We start from the raw sequence: 22873 nt of genomic DNA on the forward strand, positions 1-22873 counted from the left end.
GCCTCATCGAGAACAAAATTCGGCTCGAAAATGTCGGATATTCTTGTAACTTTTCAACAGGCCATACAGCGAAGCAATGTCTCTTAGTAAGGTCGAGAGGCTTCAGTTCTTCCACAAACTGCGCAAAAGTACGCTTTCAATGTAAGATCTCGACGTTAAATGATCCAAGTCGTTCCATACTTCAGTCCGAGTTGCTTCGAATGGCGCCGAATCGACTCTCTACGGTTCTCGTGTACACTCTCAGCTACGGCTGCTATATTTTCTTCACTGCGTGCTGGACGTAGTCTATTCGGTCGAATATTATCCAATAATAAATGCTGGGTCTGAAGATGGGTGATGGTGTTGTGAATAGTACGCTCAATAGGCCGATTATGTTGACCATAAGTTGAGCGAAGCGCGAAAAAACACTCTCTTCAGATCGTGAATTTTCGTAATAAAGTTGAACGAATTGTAAACGTTGTCTAGGATTCCTTTTTATACCCTGAACAGGGTATATTTAGTTTGTCACGAAGTTTGTAGGAATCGGCAGAGTATTATAAATATAAATGATCAGTAATCCTGAGTCGAAGATCCGTCTCTTCAAGAAGCTGCTCATTTGTCGGAACGGCCGATATTAAAGGTATTCAAACTGAACGATCGGAATCAAGTTCTTGTTGGAAATGTCACATTTGACAAGATATATTCACGAAATTTGGTATATGTTATTTTCTAAAGCAACAATGTAATCTATTCACGAAATTTGGTATGATTATTTTTAAGGCAACAATGTAATTCGAAAAAATTTATATTGGTTCACCCACATACAAACTGAACGATCGGAATCAAGTTCTTGTATGGAAAACTTTCACATTTGACAATGTATCTTCACCAAATTTGGCATAGATTATTTTCTAAGGCAACAATGTAATCTCGGAAGAAATTGATCAGATCGGTTTACTATAGCATATAGCTGCCATACAAACTGAACACATAGTTAGTAAAACAAATGCACCTGTGAAGGGTATATTAGCTTCGGTGCAGCCGAAGTTAACGTTTTTTCTTGTTTTAATTTAATAAATTTGTACATTTTCAGTTCCGAGGAAGAACGCAGCATGGACGACAAATTGGTGTGCGACGAAGTACATTTACGTACATTAAGCCAATCACCGCTGGCGCTGCAACGCCAACAACAACGTAGACAAAGTAATCAGAGCACGCAGAGTACAACAAAAACCAGCACACCACTTCAAAGGCGGCGCTGTTCAGGCGGAAACGCCATAACTATCAGCAACGAATTTGAGCTTCCACGACCGCCGCTGGCTCAGCACGAGCTACTCGACGATGACGACGACGTTGACCCCAAATGTCAGCGAGTTAGTGTGAAAAATTCCATGCTCGACATAACGGATAACGGTGATAGTGGCGTAGGTGCAGACGATGAAACCGACTGCGGTCTCAGTAATCCCGCGGCACAAACCGAGGACAGCGATGGAGTTGTAATAGCTGAGGCACATAATGAGGATTTAATTGACGCGAGCATATTGCGTGTGAAGGTAGGTAAACACTGTAATTAAGCAGTGGTCAGCAAGGATGATTAACACATAAACAAATGTGAGACAAAACAAGTATTAATTAACTTTTTGCAAAATAATATCTAAAATAACGTACTTTATTCAATATCATATTGCATTCAGCAACTTCCCGACATGTCGAAAATACCACGCCTGCCTGGCGATGGTGCACATTCAGTGGACGATCAACGTACAGCCAACTCCTACCCCTCCGCCGCACCGACCAAAGCGTCCGCTGTCAATTCGAAACGACCCACAACGGACATTGACCGCGTTAGGGCTGTTAAAAACGCCCCGCTGCGTGTGCAATCCGTGCGTATTGTAGAGCAGAGAATGAAGCTCGGACCGAAAAGACGCACCGAAAGCTGCAGCATATTTGGCAATACGAGCAATTATGGTAAGATAATAAATACAGATGAATCATCCACAAGGTTGCACATTGCCATAAGTGCAATACCTTGTAATGCAACTACTTAATCGAAGCTTATGTCCCATTCCTATATGTTACACATACATATGTACTTTAATTGCAATGTGTAATTTGCCGTGCGAGCACTTAATTGAAATTCTTTAATTTCCGGTCAACTTCGGTCATTTCTCTGCTTACGTCAAACGATTGTGAAGCCGAGGAAGGCAAGCCGATATCGGAGCCACGGCCACTTAACAATCAAACTTATGCAGCTTTCAAGAGTGCCAATGTTATCAAGGGCATATTATGTCCATCTCTCACAAATTCATTCAAGCAACACTCGCTGGAGCGTTCGTATCTAACGTACACGCATCGTCAGCGTCAAAAGTCACTGATCATTGTCAATCTGGTTGACATTATGCTTAAAGTGACGCTCGCAATTGTTTGGTTCAGTAAAGAGAGCCAGCGGAGTAGCAACGCGGTGAGTATGAAGAAGTATTTCGAAAATATTTATAACATGTACTTGTATTACTTAAATTAGAGAGAGTAATCTCTTACTTTTGTAGATAATTTTATAAAAAGACTATATTTTTTTAAAAACAGTACACCTACATATGTATGTATTAAAAGGAGGTCATATATTATCCTATTAGAAGTTGTTAGTTTTTGGTTAGTTTTAGTTTATAACGGATGATCCAAGTGGAGGTACTGTTTTCAATAGCCTTTTTTGACATATCACACGTGAGTCGTGTCAAGCGTAACGTATGGACCGACTTGACACAGTCGTTTCTTCTTTTTGCAATGTGGTGTCATTGCAATTCCAAGCGAAGCTTTCTCCAACTGGTATTTCCAGTGGAGTGGAGGTCTTCCTCTGCTTCTCCCGCCGGGTACTGCATCAAATACTTTCAGAACTGGAGTGTTTCGTCCATTTGGACGACCTGACTTAGCCAGGGTAGCTGTTGTCTTTTAATTTGCTGAACTGTGTCAATCTCGTCTTATATCTCATACAGCTCATCGTTGAATCGAGTGCGATATTCCCCGAGGCCAATGCGCAAAGGACCGTAAATCTTCCGCAGAACCTTTCTCTCGAAAACCCGTAACGTCGACTCATCAGATGTATTGTTATTATAATATGAATAACACCCGAGCACTTAATGCTGCCAGAATTTTGTTTGAAAACTTAGTCTAATTAATGCTGAGAAATATTCGAAGAAACTAATAGTACTGAGTTTGAAACCAAAGCTATACACAGACATTAGGACACATGGTTCTTCAGCTTTGAAACAAATTTAATTAAAGATTTTTACTCGTACCGACGTGTCACCGAATCACGTGACCCACACAAGCATTTGCTTTTCCCTCATCTCATTGCAAGTACGTAAGCTGATACCAACTAAATGATTGTCAAAATACTGTCAATCAACGGAAAGTTTTCGGGCACCAGGAAGGAAACAGGAAACAAAATGCGAACAAATTGACTGACTGAGAATGGAAGTTTTTTTTTTTTAATTGAAAAAGCTCTTGAACATCTGCACATATACAGTAGGTAGAAAAAGTAAGTTATCCAAATGAAATATAAATCAGCGAAGTGAATAAAATTTAAAATTTAGCATTTTTTTTTCAAACGAAATATTTTTTTATTGAGATCATCATCATCAAAAGTCAAAGTATCTAATTAAAGTAAGTTGAAAACAAAAAGAAGTTCATTGCTTTTATAAAAGGGAAACATACAAACATACTGTAAATAGCATGTAGAAAAATAAATTATCAAATTGTTTAGTATCCACAATGTCCATAACTTCGTCCTGCTAGTTGACCCAATCGTTGTTGCATGGAGTTGGGAAGCTTCAAACACTAATTTTGAGAAAAATTATTCTAAATGTTATAGGTGCAGTTTTTCAAATCAACCAGGTTTTTGGGTTTCTCTTCAGTTATACGCATCTTAAGGATTGTCCAAGCATTTTTAAATGGTGACAAGTCAGCGCTTTGAGGAGGCCATTTCAATACTTTCACATTTGCATTTTGTAAATGTTCTGTGATGACTTTTGCAGTATGAATGGGCGCGTTGTCCTGTTAAAGAAGGTCAAAGGATCCGGTCCAATTAGTCGGTGACCCTCGGGAATTGCGTGCTCCATAAAAATATTTAAATAAACTATAGAAGTAACTTTTCCTTCCAGGACTACAATATTGCCAGGGCCATTCGCGGATAAGCATCCCAAACCATTAAGCCCTTTTCCACCGGCTAGAGTGCACTTGTATAATAGTTCTTGATCGGGTGAGCGCCAAACGTAAACCATACCGTGGGAATAACGAAGACAAATCATCGATCCATCAGTCTAGAGCACTTTATGCCAAAAATTTTGAGGTTTTAATATGTGCTCTTTATAAATAGCTTGTCGTTTTTTTTATTAGCCCCATTTAGGTGGAGTAACTTTCATGCAACTTGGTTTGGTGCAATCTGTTACGGACAGTGTGCACTGAGCATTCTTGCCTTCTTTTAAAAGCTGTGCGCGAGTCTTTGAAACTGTTTTGAAGGTATCAGAATTGGAAATATCCCAAATACGTTTATCAACTCTCCCGTTGTTTTTGTTTTTTTTTTTTTGCCCCTTGTCTCTTCTTTCTGATGACTCGATTTTCTTTGTTGAAGCCGGCAATAACTTTCCGTATTGCGACCTGGCTTTTATTAAATTGTTCAGCAATATAACGCTGCGTGTGACGATATTTATGCAAATTAATTATGGTTGAACAGTCCTCATTCATTAATTGTTTAAAATTCAACATTTTCAGATTTTTTTTAATTCACCGTAAAAAATTCGCCTTAATATTTAAAAAAATTTAATTAAAAAAAAAACTTAAAACTTTAGTTACCAATTCAGTTCCAAAATTTATAAAATAAAGAATTCTTGCAGCTTTAATGATTTTTCGTAATTTATTTTCAAGTTTTGATATGAAAAACACCAAATACTGCACTTGATAACTTACTTTTTCCACGCGTTGTCACTGAGCATTTCTATAGAAGGCCACAAAAATGTCTTACCAGATAAGCGGTTGCCACTAAAATCCCCAATTGCGGTAATTTGATAACGGTACTTTCCAAACATATATAAAAAATATATACAATTAAGCGAAAAAGTATAGAACGTTTAAAACAGCGCTGGTTGTTTTGATAACATATTTTTTCTACCTACTGTATGTACATATATAAGTATGTATGTATACGCACACAACGTGCAAATAGGCATGCCGTTATTGTTTGACAGGAGCATCATGCCAAGAATGTCTAAAAATTATGTGTTTGTCTATTTTCATTTAGCAAAACAACAATATCAGCATGATAACGTATTATAGCGATGGAGAGGTGAATCTGACTACGGCAATTACCTGGTCGGTTTTGTGTATTCTTGCCAATGTGGGCATTTGTTGTTTGGGATTTTGGAGATGCTTCGCCAACAACTATTTACAGTGGGCAGCTTTGTTCACTTGGATACTGATGAATATACAAGGTAAGCCATTTGTGGTTATTGGTTTAAAGGTATGCATTAAGTTATATATCTACATCCGAGTGTGTCTATTGAAGCATTAATTATATAGTAGTTAGCTAATTGACTCAATAAATTCTTTAAAAAATTCAAAGTGACGATTCTAAATTAATATCAAGACCACTTAGTTCATAAATAACACACAATTATTAAATTATAAGTTACTCTCAAATTTCTCTCAGAAAAACTGAAAATTAAACAGTAGAAAGTGTCCAAAACACACTCATTTAAGTTTTTGAAAATTATTTCTCAAATATACGTAAGAAAAAAAAAACACAAGGTAATAATAAAACGTCAACTTCATTTCCGAAGGAGAAAGCTTACCAACAACCATTTCTAAGTTGGTGGTGGTCCGTTGAAAAAATACACCCTTTGGGCTTTAAAGTAGCCAACCATAGTAAAACATATTTTTTGGCAAAATTATTATTTTTTATTCATCGTACGTGTGTCGTGTAGGGAGAACAAGGTCGAAACACTGATTAAAGTGACCATCGCACTTTTCGATTCGATATCATTTTTGTTGTACTATTTGTCCTTTGTTTCAAAATAAGGCTCACTTTCGGCGATCACTTCTTAATTCAATGAAAAATTTTCCCCAGCGAGTGTTCTTTTGAGATCTGAGAACAGGAAATAGTCGCTGCGGGCCAGATCGGAGAATGCGGTGGATGCGGAAGCAATTCGAAGCCCAATTCATGGATTTTTGCCATCGTTTTCTCTGACTTGTGACACGATGCATTATCTTGGTAAAAAAGCGTTTTTCGACGATTTCATCCTTCAAACGGTCCAATAATGCTATGTAATGCTCGCTGTTGACTATTCTTCTTACTTTTCTAAAGTAGTCAACAAAAAATTATTTCAAGAGCATCCCAAAATACAGACGCCATAACGTTACCAGTCGACTGTTGCGTTTTCCATGCTTTGGAGCGGGATCATCGTGCGCAGTCCACTCGGATGATGATCGATTTGACTGCGGAGTCAAATAATGGAGCCATTGTCACATATCGACGCAAAAACTCGGATTTATTATGCCTGAACATTTTGAAACACTCCTCCGAATCATCAATCATCGTCCTTATTTTTAGTCAAAATTATTTTGTGGACATTTTTAATGTTTTCATCGATAAAAACCTCTTTTGGGCGTCCGTCTTCAGTGCTCATTTCACCAAGTCGAAACTTAGCATAGCAATTCTTGATGGTTGATTTTCCTGAGGCAGTGTCCAGATACTCATCATCAAAGTTCATTTTTATAAATTTTTTCATAATGACAAAAGTTGCTTCACTCAAAATCGTATAATTCACAAACTAATATCCGACAGCTGTAAAATTTATATACGCGCCCTTTGAAGTTTACGGCTAAAGAAAATAATTGTTTATTCTTGTAACGCCATTGATATGTCTGGTTGAGGGCTTTTCAATTAACATGTTACTTTATAATTCAGCAACTAAATTGTGTTATTAATTAGTTGATAGTGAGCAGTGCTCTGTATGTGTAATAATCATAATGTCTATGACTGTGATGAATTTACAATAGAATAAACCAAAGTCGGACTAGTAAAAGCGTGCTTGAATACAAAATTCAGCGAATTCCCAAATTATTTTTACCGAGTATCAGACACTCTATTCTACCCGAAACTAACAGTAAGAAAGATCGCTGATAACAAATTCTAATCAGTTATTTTTTCCCAAAGTGTCCATAGCATAATATATACCAAACATAATTATATCAAGCTCCAAAATGGAAGGGTTTTGGAGTATAAATCATGGGTTTCCTCGAGTAAAAAAACTCCCTTTTTCCAACAATTTTTTTCTCATATAAAAAATTAATTAACTTATCAGATTTTTTTATTGTTAAAAACCATATACTATTAACAAGAGAATTCTGTAATTTTTGAAAAAAAAAAATTTATGCTCGACCATTGCGACTTCTTAGAAGTCTTCAAGAATTGTATCTCAAAGGCATGCGCAAAATTTTATTGAAATCTATTGAGAAGAAATCTTACCAACCGAGGTCAAAACTGTTAGTCGGTTCGACTTCAAAATTTAGTAAATTTAATAAGACAATAAAAAAACGATTTTTTGAAACCCGTAAACCCATGAACCCTTAAAGATCTAAATTTATATTAGGAAACCCATCAACTTTAGAGCAACTCTGTTGTCGTATGATTTAACTGTTTAGCTATATTTTTTTACTATATAACTTCAGCGTAGTAACCTCAAATAAATACCGTGGCAGCTGTGACATTTCACCACGTAACTGTCATTTCAACCAACAAAAGTAGTATGCGCCATTTTGCTCAAATTGCATATATATTTATATATTCTAAGTAGATACTCTCGCACAATTTCCTTTGACACACATTAATATTGTTATTATTATTTCTTTTTTCACGTTTTCTCCTCTTCATTGCACCTCTCCACATACAGGCTTCGTTGGCGAAGGTATTGGTTTCACGTATCGCGAATACTTGGTCTGGTACATCCTGTTCGTGATATTTGTGCCGTATGCAATGCTGCCGTTGCCACTGAAGTGGTGCGTCGTCGGCGGCACCATCACCGCCAGTTGTCATCTGGCCGTAATTACGATAATTAAAGTTAGGCGAAACGAAGTACGTAACCGACAAAAGCGCAATGTCAATGGCACAGTCGGCCTTATTACTATTATTCTATTGTATCGCATGTAGTGCACGCTGTCAGTGGGCTTTTGAAAATAATTTTTATATTCAAAAGTGCCTGCAGAGTGTTGTGTTGTATTTATTGTTATACTTTTAGCGTGAAAATGTCAAAAGGTCTACGAATTTTATATTCTTTATTATTTAACATTTGTTCTGTTGTTTTTTTATTTCCTGCCAATTTGTGCTTCGTTATGTTGTCAGCAACCAGATTGCATTGCATTTCAAGTGGTCGCAAACTTCATATTGTACACGGCAATTAATGTGGCTGGCATGTACACCAAGTATCTGACAGATCGTGGGCAGCGCCTTGCTTTCATCGAAACACACAAAGCCATGGAACATAAAAAGGAGTCGGAGAAGGAGTTGCAGCGAACGCAAAAGTTGCTGGACTCAAGTGAGTAACAACAAATTAAGTATGTAAATCTATATTCGTATGATAATTAAATATGGAAGTAACCTAATTTTTATACCCACTGTATGCCACGAAACTTTCATTGTTTTATAAAATACACGTAAACATATAAATAAAGGTGATTTGGTATTTTTCGAGGTACACACCTTTCAAGTAAGCAGTAGTTATAATCGTTACTAACAAAAGTTAAGAGTCTTGAATATTTTAAAACATCAATAAATATGTTTACGTCAAAATTTTATCAGAAAAGCATATTTTCAGAAAAATATACCCCAAACCCTTTCTCAGAAACTTATTTCCTTTTGGCTTTTATTGTAATGTTCACATGCCCCAAACTGCTTCAAAAAGGCATTGATCTAAGCACCTCTCCTTTCCGTATTCAATCAATCATACCTAGTAGATTAATCACTCAGCTGGAATGATTCCCTATAATAGGCTTCAAGTTTTCTAACAGGTGGTAATTGTTATTGAACAGTGTTGCTTTTAAAGAATTTTCGCACAGAGATTAAACTTGATCGGCTTATTGTATTACCCGCCTAAGCGTAAATCGAACAGAAACCCCACGCTTTCTATGTTACACAACAGTCGTATTTTTAACAACAGTCGTATTTCAGTTAAACAATACGTCAAAGAATTGTATGAAGTAATGTTCAGACAGACTGGCAGCACTTACTTTGCAACCTTGTACTAGCATGTCCTCCATGCAAAGAAAATTAGACCCAGTAAACACTTCCAACCCAAAAATAAAATTGTGAACCTTTAATAGAGAACATAACTTTCATAAATTTCCAATTTTTTTACCATAAATTCTGTTAAAAAATTTACATTGAAATAAGTTTGTCCCGAAGCACATAAGAGCATTTGGCCTCAAAAACCGGACAAAATTATTTAAAGTGATTTTATGAATGAAAATTAATAAAAATGCATGACTGAATATAAAAATGCAATATATTCAGACAAAACAAGTAAGGAAGGGCTAAGTTCGGGTGCAACCGACGATTTTATATTGAATATATTTGAGTAGGGGTAGTATATACCAGAATTTAACTATTTTTGCTCATCCCACATACTACTAATATGCGACATACTCAAAAAAATGTTCCCTGGGTTTTATTAAGGTACCCTACATACAATCACCAATCATATGGAGCAAGGCCAAGTGGATGTTCGCAAATCGTGGTAATAGTTATTTGGGGGTAGGGTCAAGTTTTCGCCAATTGTCTCTATTTTAGCCGTAAAGATACACTGTTATGAATAAAATATGTGAATCGAATTTTTACACATTGAGATGATCTCAAATATTGGCGGATAAGTGAATCAAATTGAATTTATAAATGTGGACCTAGACAATTTGAAAATCTTTCACACACACCGCCATAAGATACACAGCGAATTTGTCCCAATTCAATCGATTTCACCAAAAAGTTTTTATACAATTTTCACTCCGGAAATACTATACTTTAAAAAGTTTTAGAATAATTTAGCAGGATTTCAGTATTCAATTAAAATAAATAAATGGAAGCAGTACTCATTTTATGCAAGTGACCAACCTAATTCGACGTGCTTTTTTTAAACGGGGGAAAGGTGGGGAAAAAGTTTAAGTTTATGTGATAAGTAGACACCCTGTAGTTTAGTAAAAAAAATTCATTTATAACTCAACCTCCCCCGACACTATAACAAAAACACTAATTTCTAAAAAATAAAAAAAATATTTTTTCGTTATATGATATTTCATTGTCTTCCCGAAAAAAAACGAAATAATACATTAACTAAATTAATCTTTATATTATTAAAATTAAATACATACAATGTTGTCCAGAATCCATAACAAATATTTTCCATAACTCACTTCACGCAACACAAAACACCAGTTGCAATTTCGAGAACAATAGAGAGTATCGAGAATAAGGACGTGAGTACTGAACGAAGTCTAGATTCCGACTACTTGTGGCAATATAGTGGGCTGAAGGTCAACAATTTAATCGTTTTATTGTAGTATGGTTACTTAGGTACTAAAAGAAATCAATTTTGAGTAGCATCGATGTAGTTTGTAATTCTCACTTTTGCCCGGTTTTTGAAGGAAAATACTCCTATGTGCGAAGTTTGTAATACCTAGGAGGAAACGCCGATGACTCGTGGACTAATATATTTATATATATATAAAGGATCAACATGGCGAACTGAGTCGATTTAGCCACGTCCATGTGTCTTTTCGTCTGTCTGTTCATAAATACGCGTACTAATCCCTCAGTTTTTAAGACATCTATCTGAATCGGTCACTATAGCTTGAAGCTGCCATGCAAACTGAAACATCGGAAACAAATGCTTTTAGGGTAAACCTTTTCACCTGATAATTAGTGCATTGGTGCAACCTTCGAAGAAATTGTTTAGGTCAGATCACTATATAGCTGCCATACAAGCTGAACAATCGGATTAACTGCTTTTAAGAAAATTTTTAATTTGACGAGATGTCTTCTAAAAATGTAGCATCAATAATTGTCTTAGGCATTGGTGCAATCTCCAAAGAAATTATGCAGATCGAAAGTCTACAGCATATAGCGCCAAGTGTGAATAAAGCCCAAATGAAATTTATTAACTTATCAAAAAACTTAATATTTCGAGAATATTTGCTTATCGCACTGTCGAACGGTTTTCCCAAACGTCTTCAATTAATGACAGAAAGAGCAATTGCCGTCCTCATGTGATTCGAACCAATTCAGCCATAAAAACTATTCGTGAACACTTTCGCAAAAAGGCTTATTCGAGATGTTTTCCACATGAAATGCGATCAACGGCCATAAAAGTATGCTTTTTACAGAAGAAAATAATTTCACTGTAGAAGAAGATTTAATTAAGCAAAACTACAAAATCTACGCAAAAACTTCGGAAGACGAAAAAAATATTATTTCAATGGTTCAACGGTGTCACCATACAGCTGCTGTAATGGTTTGGTGGAGAGTCTCCTATAAAGGCGTTGCAACTATTCACTTCTGTTAAAAAGGGGTTAAAACTGGAGCAAAAGTGAAGCCATAGAATGTTTTAGAAGGCGTGGTTAATTAGTTAAGCAGTACTCTCTACGATGTAGATTATTAGATCTTCCAGCATAATTCTGCTCCATCACAGAAGGCAAAAACCACCCAGCAGTGACTAGAAATCATTATTCATGGTTTCATAGCTCCAGATGATTGGCCGCCTAGAAGTCCATATTTGAATTCATTGGACTGCAGTTTGTATTCCCAGTTGGAAAGCATGTCCTGTCGAATACCACACAGAAACAGCTGCATAGGCAACGTACCCCACAACTCACTACTGATTTCAAAAACTGCTTTGAATTACTTGTGTCCAAATGAATTAACAAACTTCTCTTATTTATGTATGTCTATTGATAGCTAAGCAACATGATCACACACGAGTACTTCGGATCAAAAGTCCTCGGGGGTTTTTTACCACTCTTAACCCATTGAATTTACAAGTTCTACTCAAAAACTTTATAAATTTTGCATTCCAACATATTCGTAAATATATGCATATTAACATGGTTTACATAGCCAAAGCACTGAATTATTACTCAGAGCAGAATGTGAACAAACCCGAAAACCAAATCCACTTCTTTTTTTTTAATCCATTTCTCGTTGTCGCAAAAGAAAACTTTCCTTACAACATTTTATGCATTTCGGTGTAAATGAGTAAAACTACTCAAATGTTATTAAGAAATGTGGCATACTTTTGGGCACTTGAGTCTTTACCTGGCAGAGCTGCTTGCAATTTGCCTTTCAACTTAAACTTGTGTGGTTTTGTGTGTTGAATTAAAATTATTTGTATTATTTTTGTACTTTTTGCTGAATATATTTAAAACTGTGATCAAAACTGCATAAAACCAAATTAACCATTTTGCATTTTCTTTTACACAGTACTTCCGAACATTGTGAACAATCAAATACGCGCCGAAATGTATAAAGGCACCGATCCCACCGTCGAAACCCAATTCAATAAGCTCTACGTGTACCCCATGGATAATGTCAGTATACTATTCGCGGATATCAAGGTGAGCAAAGCGTATATTTTTACTATATTTAGAACAGAAATTTACTAAAATAAAATCGCTGTGTGAAAATTGATATTTAAGTAGTGAGATATGGCAGCCTTATCATGAAAGCCTTAGTTCTTATAATAAAGTTTGACATTTCGCAGTTTTTGTCAGATAAAAGTAATTTAGAATTACTTCGAACATTAATGTTAGTAAAAAAAATTAAATTAAATTGATCTTTTACGTACTACAAATATAGTACGTAAAGTAAAGAATAGGGGTACAATCGAATATACATATACCATTTGATTCGATATGTTACAGTTTACTCGATTAAAACTATACACATCTGAACGTCTAAGAGCAACTTTTTTAGAGCATTTCTAAAACATATGATTTCTTTCTGCAATCAAAAGCTGGCATCACCACTATCCAAAGATGCGAAATAAAACGAAATGGCTAGGAAAATCATTGTGCCTTGGAAAATTTTGGAGCGCAGACGCATCCTAACATGACAGTTACACGGCGGCTAAAAACAATAAAATTTTTTTTTCATAGACTAATCTCATGGTAACGCATAGAGGCTTATAGACAAGCCGGACCGCATAAAATAAACAATTATGATTTTGTTTAGAAGAATTAGCAAAAGATTTACAACACAAATTTCACCCATTTTCTCTAAGGCCGAATTTTCGATAGACATATCTCAACCGCTAACTGCAACCTCGATTACTTAGTTAACTTTTGTAACCCAGTGAAGGCACACAGAAAATCATTAGATCTTAAATCTGCGAAGTAAACAGAATAACTAATAAACTATAAAAGATAGTGTCGTGAAGTACCTCTGCAAGACCTTGTGAGTCGATTGAAGACGTTTAAATCGCTGGAACAATGGAGGTACTTCCAGCCTGTATGTATGTAACCCTGTGATCATTCTAAAACGAAATTTCGAGAGTATATACTATTTTATACGTAGATCTATCAAAAAATCGGGTAATAAACTTCAAAGAATATATTATATTATTTGCGATTGATTTCACACTTAACTAACTTAGAACTGATAATGTCAGTAAAATTCTCATTTTCCTTGAGAAAAATGCTTAATTTTCTGAAAATGTCTTATAAAACTAAGAGAATATGAGGTACCCACGTATTTATCAATAAATAGATAATTAGTCGAAGTCATCAACTAATTTAGTCATACTTTTAAATCAAAAACAATCCAAGCAGTCATCATCATTTTATCATTTAAAAAAGAAGCTCTTGACTACCATATGTGATATATAGAGGGCACGTAATATATACACCGCAGTGCGAAAGCAACTTTTTTAATTTGTATCTATATATCCAGAAGGAAACGTCGGGAACCCTATAAAATATATTTATGAATAATCAGCTTAACGATCTGCTTGGAATTTACCAATGTCCGCCTGTCCATCTGTATATATATGAACTGAGGATCCAGTTTTTCAAATATCAATCTGAAAATTTTCACCAGTCTTTTATTACCAAGAAGCTGTTCATTTGTTGGAACACTCGATATCGGATGATTGTAGCTTGTAGCTGCCATACAAACTGAATGATCCAACTTAAGTCCTTATACGGAATGTTATTTTATTTGTCAAGGTATCTTCATGAAATTCGGCATAACTTGTTGCCCCACTCTTCGGGCATATTGTTCAGGTCACACCACATTGATTACAGCTTCTATTCAAACTGATTGATCAAAATCATAATAAAGACCTTGTTATAAAAAATGCTTCTGTGCTGCTGAAGTTATCGTTCTTTCTTGTTTTTAACTAAGTATCGACTGGTTCACAAAGAAATACATAAGGTAGTTTATTTGGTTGAATCTCAAAATTCTTCACACCGAACGTTATTAAGAGATGCGAAAGATTAAATTCAGTCCGACAACTGAACCCTGAAGTTTTTTTTTTAATCATCAATCTCCATGAGGTTTGACAGAAAGGACGAATATGGAAGTAATATATTTCCGTAGTTCGACGTATCATTAACCGAATCAGATATTGGTACAAAATAAATATCGACAAAAGACCGATTTAGTTTTAAGCACCGCCGTATATTTAGAAACCTAGTTGTAAAAGTCTCTTTATGCTGAGAAACCTTGTTGTAAAAATATCTTTATATTTGTTACAGGGTTTCACTGAGTTAGCAAGTAAAACATCCGCCCAGCAGCTTGTCAAAATTCTAAACGATTTGTTTGCACGTCGCCGAGGTAAGTAAAAATTAAGTAACTTTATTTATTTTATTAAGCGATAGTGTTGAGATTCCCCCTCACATTCTTCCTTACTTAATTCTCTCTTTCAACATAAATTTCAAACATATTATATGCACAAAATTCATTTTACAAATTTTGAAAATATTATTCTGGAAATAACAGACAGATGCCAAATAATTTCCGGTAACTTCCGGTACCTTGCTATGAAAGGCCAAAGCAAAAGCTTATTTTTGCATTCTGAGTATTAAAACTGTCTGAAAATTTATCCTCCAATCATGTCATGTAATTAGTCACAAATTCTGAAATATATCGAATTATGTGGGTATCGATATGGGTTCACAAAGAGCGTAGCCTGATTTACATAGCGGTTTGCAAAGCAATCCCATGTGACTGCTGCATTATAATATTATTTACAATCTTCTTTTGTCAAATCTTCGTGTATGTTTTGAAGCAGTTAAAAATACAATTTTTATTTCGTCCTATTCTCTTATGTGGCTCTTAACCATTCAAGCTACAAGAAACTAAAGACATCTCAGTAAACATTAACAGTACATAAGTATGTATGTCTGTCACTTTGCTTGAATTACTTTGACATTTATCGGAAGCAAATAGCGCACTTAAGTGACGGCATCATCTGTCACTGTTCGCAAATACCCGACACCCAAGTTACGGCGTCTCCCCATACGTACTATACATGGTTGGCGGTAAAACTTGAGTTACATACGTAAATCTGCAGACACAAGAAAACCAACAACAATAATAAACAATTGACCAAGTAGTCAAATGAAGCCAAATTGCTAAAGATAAGACAAGAATGTAAATATAAAATTTTTACGTTTTTCCGGTTTGGCCCTGGACGTTGATGCATCATGTTGTGTCCACTATTGCTGTTGTTATTGTTATTATTATTATTGCAACTACATGCTGACGCTGTTGTGTTCGCTTCATTTGACCGCAACCGCAGGACAATCACTGTTTGCGTGTGAAACTCTTGGGCGATTGCTATTATTGTGTGTCACAGTTCGAGAGCGACAATTGGAAGACGCGACCGGATCATGCGGTGTGCAGTGTGGAGACTGGACTGCATATGATAAAGGCAATCAAGGATGTGCGGCTACACACGCATGTAAGTATAATATTTTATAAACAAACACACACAGCTATATAGTGTTTATATGTATAAGTTTTAACGGGATGTTTGCGGTAACAAAATATGCATGCACGGTTTTCATTCAGAATGACGCAAAGCAGAAATGTGGTTTTAAATTCAAGCACTTAGTGCAAGAATAACAAATACGTGGCACAAATTTTTTCACTTATATAATGTTCAACAGCGTTATTATATTAGGTTGTCAAAAAATCTTGCGGTATTTTCGCAGTTGGCGCTGAAAGCGCGTAGTTCTAGTTTTATTCGTAGCATCGGGTCATGCTATACCTTTTTGGAAAGCTCATTTTGCGCGCTTAATTGATTGTCGTTTCTTTTAAGTCGTTCGTGAGTTATAGCGTCGCTAACATGGAGCAAAATAAAGAGAAAATACGGCATATTTTACAGTACTACTACGATAAAGGCAAAAATGCATCTCAAGCCGCCAATAAAATTTCTGCAGTTTATGGACCCGATACAGTTTCCATTTCCACCGCACAACGATGATTTCAACGTTTTCGTTCTGGTGTAGAGGTGGTCGAAGATGCGCCACGCTCCGGAAGGCCTGTCGTCGAAAATTGCGATAAAATCGCTGAATTGGTCGAAAGAGACAGGCATAGTAGCAGCCCTAGCATCGGTCAAGAGCTGGGCATGAGTCATCAAAAATTCATTTCAATTTCAATAAAAAAAATTCAATAAAAATACCGCAAGATTTTTTTGACAACCCATTATTTACTTATATTGTGGAAATCTGCATCTTTTGAAACTACATCTGAAATCTAAACTAACGCTTTGTTAGTTCAATGTTCACGGTTGTTTTTAACATCTAAAACTAACCTACAAAGAGCTTTCCAAAGTGAACAGGACTTTTTGAATCTAGCGCCCCCTGGTGGCGCCATCTATATATCGACTAGTGCGTTAGAATCTGCTATCTTTACCGATTGTCCAGTGAAAATTTCGTGACATTTCATTGATTGGAAGTGAAGTTATTGCGTTTTAAATGTCAGTATACTTGTGTTATAGGTTCGAAAATGAGCTTCGAACAAAGAGATAACATTAAATTTGTTTTAAAATTGGTAAAACTTTTACAAAAACGTTTCAATTGATAAAACAAGTTTATGGCGATGATTGCCTATCCCGTAACAGAGTGCACGAGTGGTTTCAACGTTTTCAAAGTGGTCGTGAGGACATAAATGACGATCAACATGTGGGCCAATAAATTCCGTGATCATCGGAAATTCCATCGAAACTGTGCGTGAAAAACATCGATTTATCGCATTTTGACCGAACATTTGGGCTTAAGAAAGGTGTTTACATGGTTCGTTCCGCACAAATTGACTTACGACCAAAAATTTCTCAGAATCCAACATTCGAAGGACATCATTAAAGAGGTCAAAAAGGACAAAAACTTCCTTTACAATATTGTTACTGGTGACGAAACGTGGTGTTTCCAATATAATCGCGAACCGAAACACCAGAGTGCTGAATGGAAGACACCGGACGAGCCAAAACCCAAAAATTCGCGCATGGAGAAGTCAAAAGTGAAGACAATGCTGATTTGTTTTTATGATTTCAAGAGTATGGTCTACAAAGAATTTGTTCCACCCGGCCAAAACATTAATGCAGTATTCTACCTTGGAGTTTTGAAGCATTTGGTGCGCCGTATTCGACGTGTTCGGCCCGAATATCGCGAAGATGAAAGTTGGCGTTTGTTGCACGATAATGCGCCGTCTCATCGATCGACGCTTGTGACCGATTATTTGACCAAAAATTACATTTTAACCATTAACCACTCCCCGTATTCACCTGATATGGCACCGTGTGACTTCTTCCTTTTCGGACAAATGCATTTGCCCATGAAAGGAAAGCGTTAAGAAGACATAGAGGCCATTCAAAAGGCTCGCACCGGCATACTGGCGGCCATACCGTTTCCATATACCAAAATTTTAATTTATGGATGACTTTTACACTTTTCGGTATATGCCTAAATCAATAACGAATATATCGGGAATAAAATTGTTGTACCAAAGGGTCCCTTATTCATTGTCAACCATCAATGCATTTCACATTATAAACAAAATATATGTAAGAATATAGAAAAAAATATCAGAAAATTGTAATTTAAACTCCCCAGGGAAATAACATTTCAAAAAAAAATTTGCTAAGTTGGTAGGATTGTCCTTAATTACTAAGTCAAATATAAGAGCGATCTGTCAACCAGTTTATTTACAGTTCCTGCTTAAGTCGGTACACCTCAGTAGTATGTTGCCTTCAAAGACCTTCGACCTCTTCAACTGATGAAATTATTAAAAAAAAAGTGAAGGGTATGGTGCTAAAAAATCGTCAGGAAAGTTTTAGAGAGATGACTTATCTCGCGAGTCCGTTCGAATGATTTTGGTGTATATTTTGAGTAAGAAGCGTGTTCTTGCTCGACTCGTCCGGATAAAGCTGAATTCTTTTCAAAAAGAGTACCGTAAACAGGTCTCTTTGGACATGATTGATCGTGCGAACTACGATTCCATAAGAGTATTATAACTGCCGATGGATTTATGAGTTTGACATGCAACCAAGATCGATCAACCACTGTATTCACCAGACTTGGTTCCATGTGATTTTTATTATTTCCTAAACTGAAACTTCGGCCACCCGAAAATGTGCTTAAGAAAAGTGTTGCGACGGCTAGAAAAATCATTGGTATTGTACGAGTATTAAATCTGGTGGGGAATATTTTGAAGGCAGTTACTTTTTTGTCGTAAGAGACTTTTTTGTAAAGCCTTATTTAATTTCATACCAAAATCTATGAAACGAGATATTTTGATCAACCTGTACGGAATAGTCTGATCGCAATAATTTGGACATTGCTAAGGTATGCTAAGAACATATTTTCAGTCAATTTTATAAATACATACATATCTCATAATTTTCATAACTTGTGTGTGGAGGTATGCATATGGCGACTAAGAGAGGCCTACCCCCCATTCACTGTTTGCACTATACGGGCCGATACTTTGATTGGTGCTTCAAAGTATTGGTATTAGATGGTATTTAAAATTGTCTTATATGGGAAGTGGACGCATTGTAGTTCGATTTCGCTCATTTTCGTACTGGAAAATAAGAGTTACAAGATATCATTGCGTAGGAAATTCGGTCGATATCTATCCTGGAAGTTCTGAGATATTAGTTTTCACAGTGTGGGCGTGACAGTGGTCCGATTACGACCATGAGGGAACTCGTTCCTTCTGTTGCCAAGTTTCATTACATCTCCAGTTACATCCGGATTCCAACTCGCCATCTTGATCATGAGTGCACAAGAATGGTTTTTTCGGCAAAATCAATTTATTTTATTCAAAATAGTTTCCTTCTGCTTCAATACAGCTTTCTGCACGGTCCAAAAGCATGTCGAACGAGTGTTTTAGCTCGTTGGCCGGTATGGTCGTCAGCATGTCGGTGCAAACCTTTTGAATGGCCTTTACGTCTGTATAACGCTTTCCTTCATGAGCAAATGTATTTTCCGAAAAAGAAGAAGTCGCTCGGTGCTATATCAGGTGAAAACGGGGACTGGTTAATGGTTAAAATGTTTTTTGGTAAAATAATCGTCCTTCAAATGTTGGATTCTGAGCAATTTTTGGTCGTCAGTCAATTTGTGCGGAACAAACCGTGCACACCCCTTTCGTAAGCCCAAAGGTTCAGTAAAAATGCAATAAATCCATGTTTTGGCCATAAACTTGTTTCATCAATTGAAACGTTTCGGTAAAAGTTTTACAAATTTTAAAACAAAATTTAATATTGGCTCTGTGTGCGAAGCTCATTTTGCACCGATAAAACAAACATACTGACACTTAAAACGCAATAACTTCACTTCCAATCAATGAAATGTCATGAAATTCTCAGTGGTGAATCGATAAAAATATATCGATAGCAGATTTTAACGCACCAGACGACATATAGATGGCGCCACCAGGGGGCGCTAGATTCAAAAAGTCCTGTTTACTTTGGAACGCACCTTGTATGTAGCAACAGGTTGCAAGAGTACAAAAACTGCAAGGCGGAGGACCTTCCCTTTGTAATTAAGAGTTCATACTTGGATTGACTTTCTTAGAGGGGTCTAAAAGCCTGCTTTGCAAAGTACTGAGCATGTATGTATTCGTTTTTTTCACCCACTCTATATACATATACGTATGATATTATATATATCGTTTATATATTACAATATATTATATCTGTATTCATCTACAACTCTAAAGCAGTGTATATCCTGCTCATTGAAATATATGTACAATCGTACTAAATCAATTGTTATAATGTATCGCCATGCTTGAATTGAAATATGGAAAATTGCAGTTTTATCTGATTCATACATTGTTTTAATTCATTTTTGAACATATCATCATATATTGACACCAAGTTTCTAGGAATTGTACTGTAAATATTACTAATATGTATTTTTGTAGACATATAATTTCTAAAAAAACGGAAAAAATTAATAGGAACTATATCCACCCAGTTTTTGTACCACAGGTTCACTTTATATAAATCATAGAAATATCAGAGGCGCTTATGAGTTTATGTATATTCATATGTATGTATGTTGTATGTTGTTGGAGGCATAAAAATCACAAGAGCACCAATGTCAGTTTTGAGGCGGCAGAAACGGTGTTTTTATTGACCGGCAGTTGGCTTTATTGTGTTTTCATACTGTCGCTATCGAAACAAACCAAAAATTTACAACCAACATATGAGCACACAACGTGTTGCCGTGTGTGTATATGTGACTTTTCACCCCGATTCGTATGAGTGCTGATTACATGTATGTACATATGTATAAAGGTGTGCTGCTGACACGAGCGATTCGAGGTTCGAGGTAACGGCGTCAATGTTGACAATTCATTTGCATGGAAATCGCTTTGAATGCATTTTGCCCTGTCAGCAGCAAACAAAAATGCACCATGCACTCACACACACGCACGCACCTGTCCAACAATGCACACAATGGCCAGCTAAATGCTTGTGATTTTGTGCAGGTGAAAAATTATTAAATTTAATGCTTAAATTATGCGATAATGCAACACAACGCGAAAGCGTAAACAATACCGACAAAAATCGATGAAATCTGTAAAAGTAGTGAACTCTGTGCTTCTCAACTATCCGAGCGCTTTCAGCTTCTGCAAATTATGGCATGTGGGTCTTTGTGTTTGCATTGGCTTTGAAACCTGCTGGTACTTCCGAATCCTCTTCAGAGCATATGTCTGTAAATACTTGCTCATTCATGTGTATGTGTGCTATATTTTTGTATATGTTTGGATGTACATATGATTTATGTTGTTTAGCAAGTGTACGTGAGCCCAAAATCTGGGGCTACAACCACAACTTCAACCACTTTATCACCCATTTTAAAAGAATAATCTATTGCACCCGCCAGTTCAGTTTACATGTAAAACATTGTGTATGGTTTCAACGAGGATCAATGGCCTTGCATCCCTACAATCTAACGATATACAACATAAACTGCTCACGTGAATTCAACATACATGCAGAATATAAGAAACCGATATAAAAAATAAAACCTCAAACTTTTGGCATTGATATACCTACAGCATTTAAAAGAAATCGACTCTTGAATAAAGCAGATAAGCCATGAATGATATACTGCTGAACCTATATTTAATCAGAAAGTGCAATAAAGTTTTCTCTGCACTTAGAAAATGATTACTCCCCAGACCCATAAAACTAAGTTAGTAATCATCACTTTCTATTCAATACATTTAGGTAACACCAAATCACACCTAAAGCAAGGAGTTTGGAAAGTATGTACTGAAAACGCAGTAGACTTCACAGTCACATCAATAATCATTGGTGTCCAACTTTAATTTTACTACTTAAGATACATCTCAATATTTTGTGTACATCTTTCGAGCATTCACGTGATTTTAATTTAAATATTTTAAGGAAACTATCCTCGGTTTTACTGACGTAGACGGCACTAATGCGGTTATAGCCGAGTTAACAATAGCGCGGATTTTGTAGTTTTTTCTTTTAGCTATTTGGCGCCAATTGGAGATACCAAGTGAAGCCAGCTCTTTCTCCATTCGCTGAACCATGTCCATATCACCGTACAACTCATCGTTCCATCGACTGTGGTATTCGCCATTGCCAATGTGGAAAAGACCATCAATCTTCCACAAAGTCTTTACTTTCATTTGCTTACTCAGCAAGCAAGGAAAAAGCAGAACTATGTTTGAGGCCAATGGTGTCAATATCATCCGCGTCCGCCTGCAGCTGTGCACTCTTATAAAAGATTGTACCTTCTGTATTTAGCTCTTCAACTCGTGTTATTTCAGCAATGCCATAGAAGGAAAAAATCACACTTTCACTGCCGTTCAGCAGGCTTAATAAGTGTTCCCTCCATAAACGCTTTGGGTACCACAAGAGTATCCCTTGGTCTTGAAACCTTCTGTTAGTCACCACATCTTTTTGTAGAATTTTCAAGCATTACCATTGTCTGCGTATGCGTCCTGATTCCTTCCTCAATTCTCAGTATCTATCCACCCTGCTCGTGTTGTGGTCTATCTCAACAATGGGAGATAGATAGTCTGCCATTTCTCCACTGCCTTAAGCCAATCTTCATCGTACCAGCTGTTCTTTAGACTTTTCCGAAAACCAGTAGTACCCTTTTCAGGTGTTTGCATGTAAGGAACTTGAAATTCCGTCTCACAGTTCCTTTATACCAAGCTGCTGATGAATTGTAGTAGAGGGCAAGAGTACAAATCGAATAGAAAACCATTTTGCTGTCCGTAGCGATTGCAGATAAGTAGCTTGACCAAATGTTCTGTAATCTAGTACTACAGATAACCATATTTCGGGCCTAGGCAAAGTCGATCAGC

General features: G+C 36.3%; 1 protein-coding gene across 7 annotated transcripts in view; it reads left to right on the forward strand.

Annotated features, from left to right (window-relative positions):
- Positions 1 to 1439: 1439 nt before the first annotated feature.
- The window catches only part of LOC126762749 (adenylyl cyclase 78C), a 46428-nt gene continuing 24994 nt past the window's right edge, over positions 1440 to 22873 (forward strand). For 2 of the 7 annotated variants that reach the window (XM_050479741.1, XM_050479740.1), the window contains exons 1-7: positions 1440 to 1532; positions 1674 to 1947; positions 2175 to 2440; positions 5273 to 5462; positions 7923 to 8104; positions 8372 to 8564; positions 12494 to 12627. In XM_050479741.1, the coding sequence (XP_050335698.1) occupies positions 1686 to 1947; positions 2175 to 2440; positions 5273 to 5462; positions 7923 to 8104; positions 8372 to 8564; positions 12494 to 12627 (1227 nt within the window). In that variant the 5' untranslated portion in view covers positions 1440 to 1532; positions 1674 to 1685. Of the gene's footprint in view, positions 1533 to 1673; positions 1948 to 2174; positions 2441 to 5272; positions 5477 to 7922; positions 8105 to 8371; positions 8565 to 12493; positions 12628 to 22873 lie in introns of those variants that run through there. The other 5 variants (XM_050479739.1, XM_050479742.1, XM_050479744.1 and 2 more) reach the window with 5 other exon arrangements.

Source organism: Bactrocera neohumeralis, chromosome 6 (genome assembly GCF_024586455.1).
Source record: "Bactrocera neohumeralis isolate Rockhampton chromosome 6, APGP_CSIRO_Bneo_wtdbg2-racon-allhic-juicebox.fasta_v2, whole genome shotgun sequence".
NCBI classification, from domain to species: Eukaryota; Metazoa; Arthropoda; class Insecta; order Diptera; family Tephritidae; genus Bactrocera; species Bactrocera neohumeralis.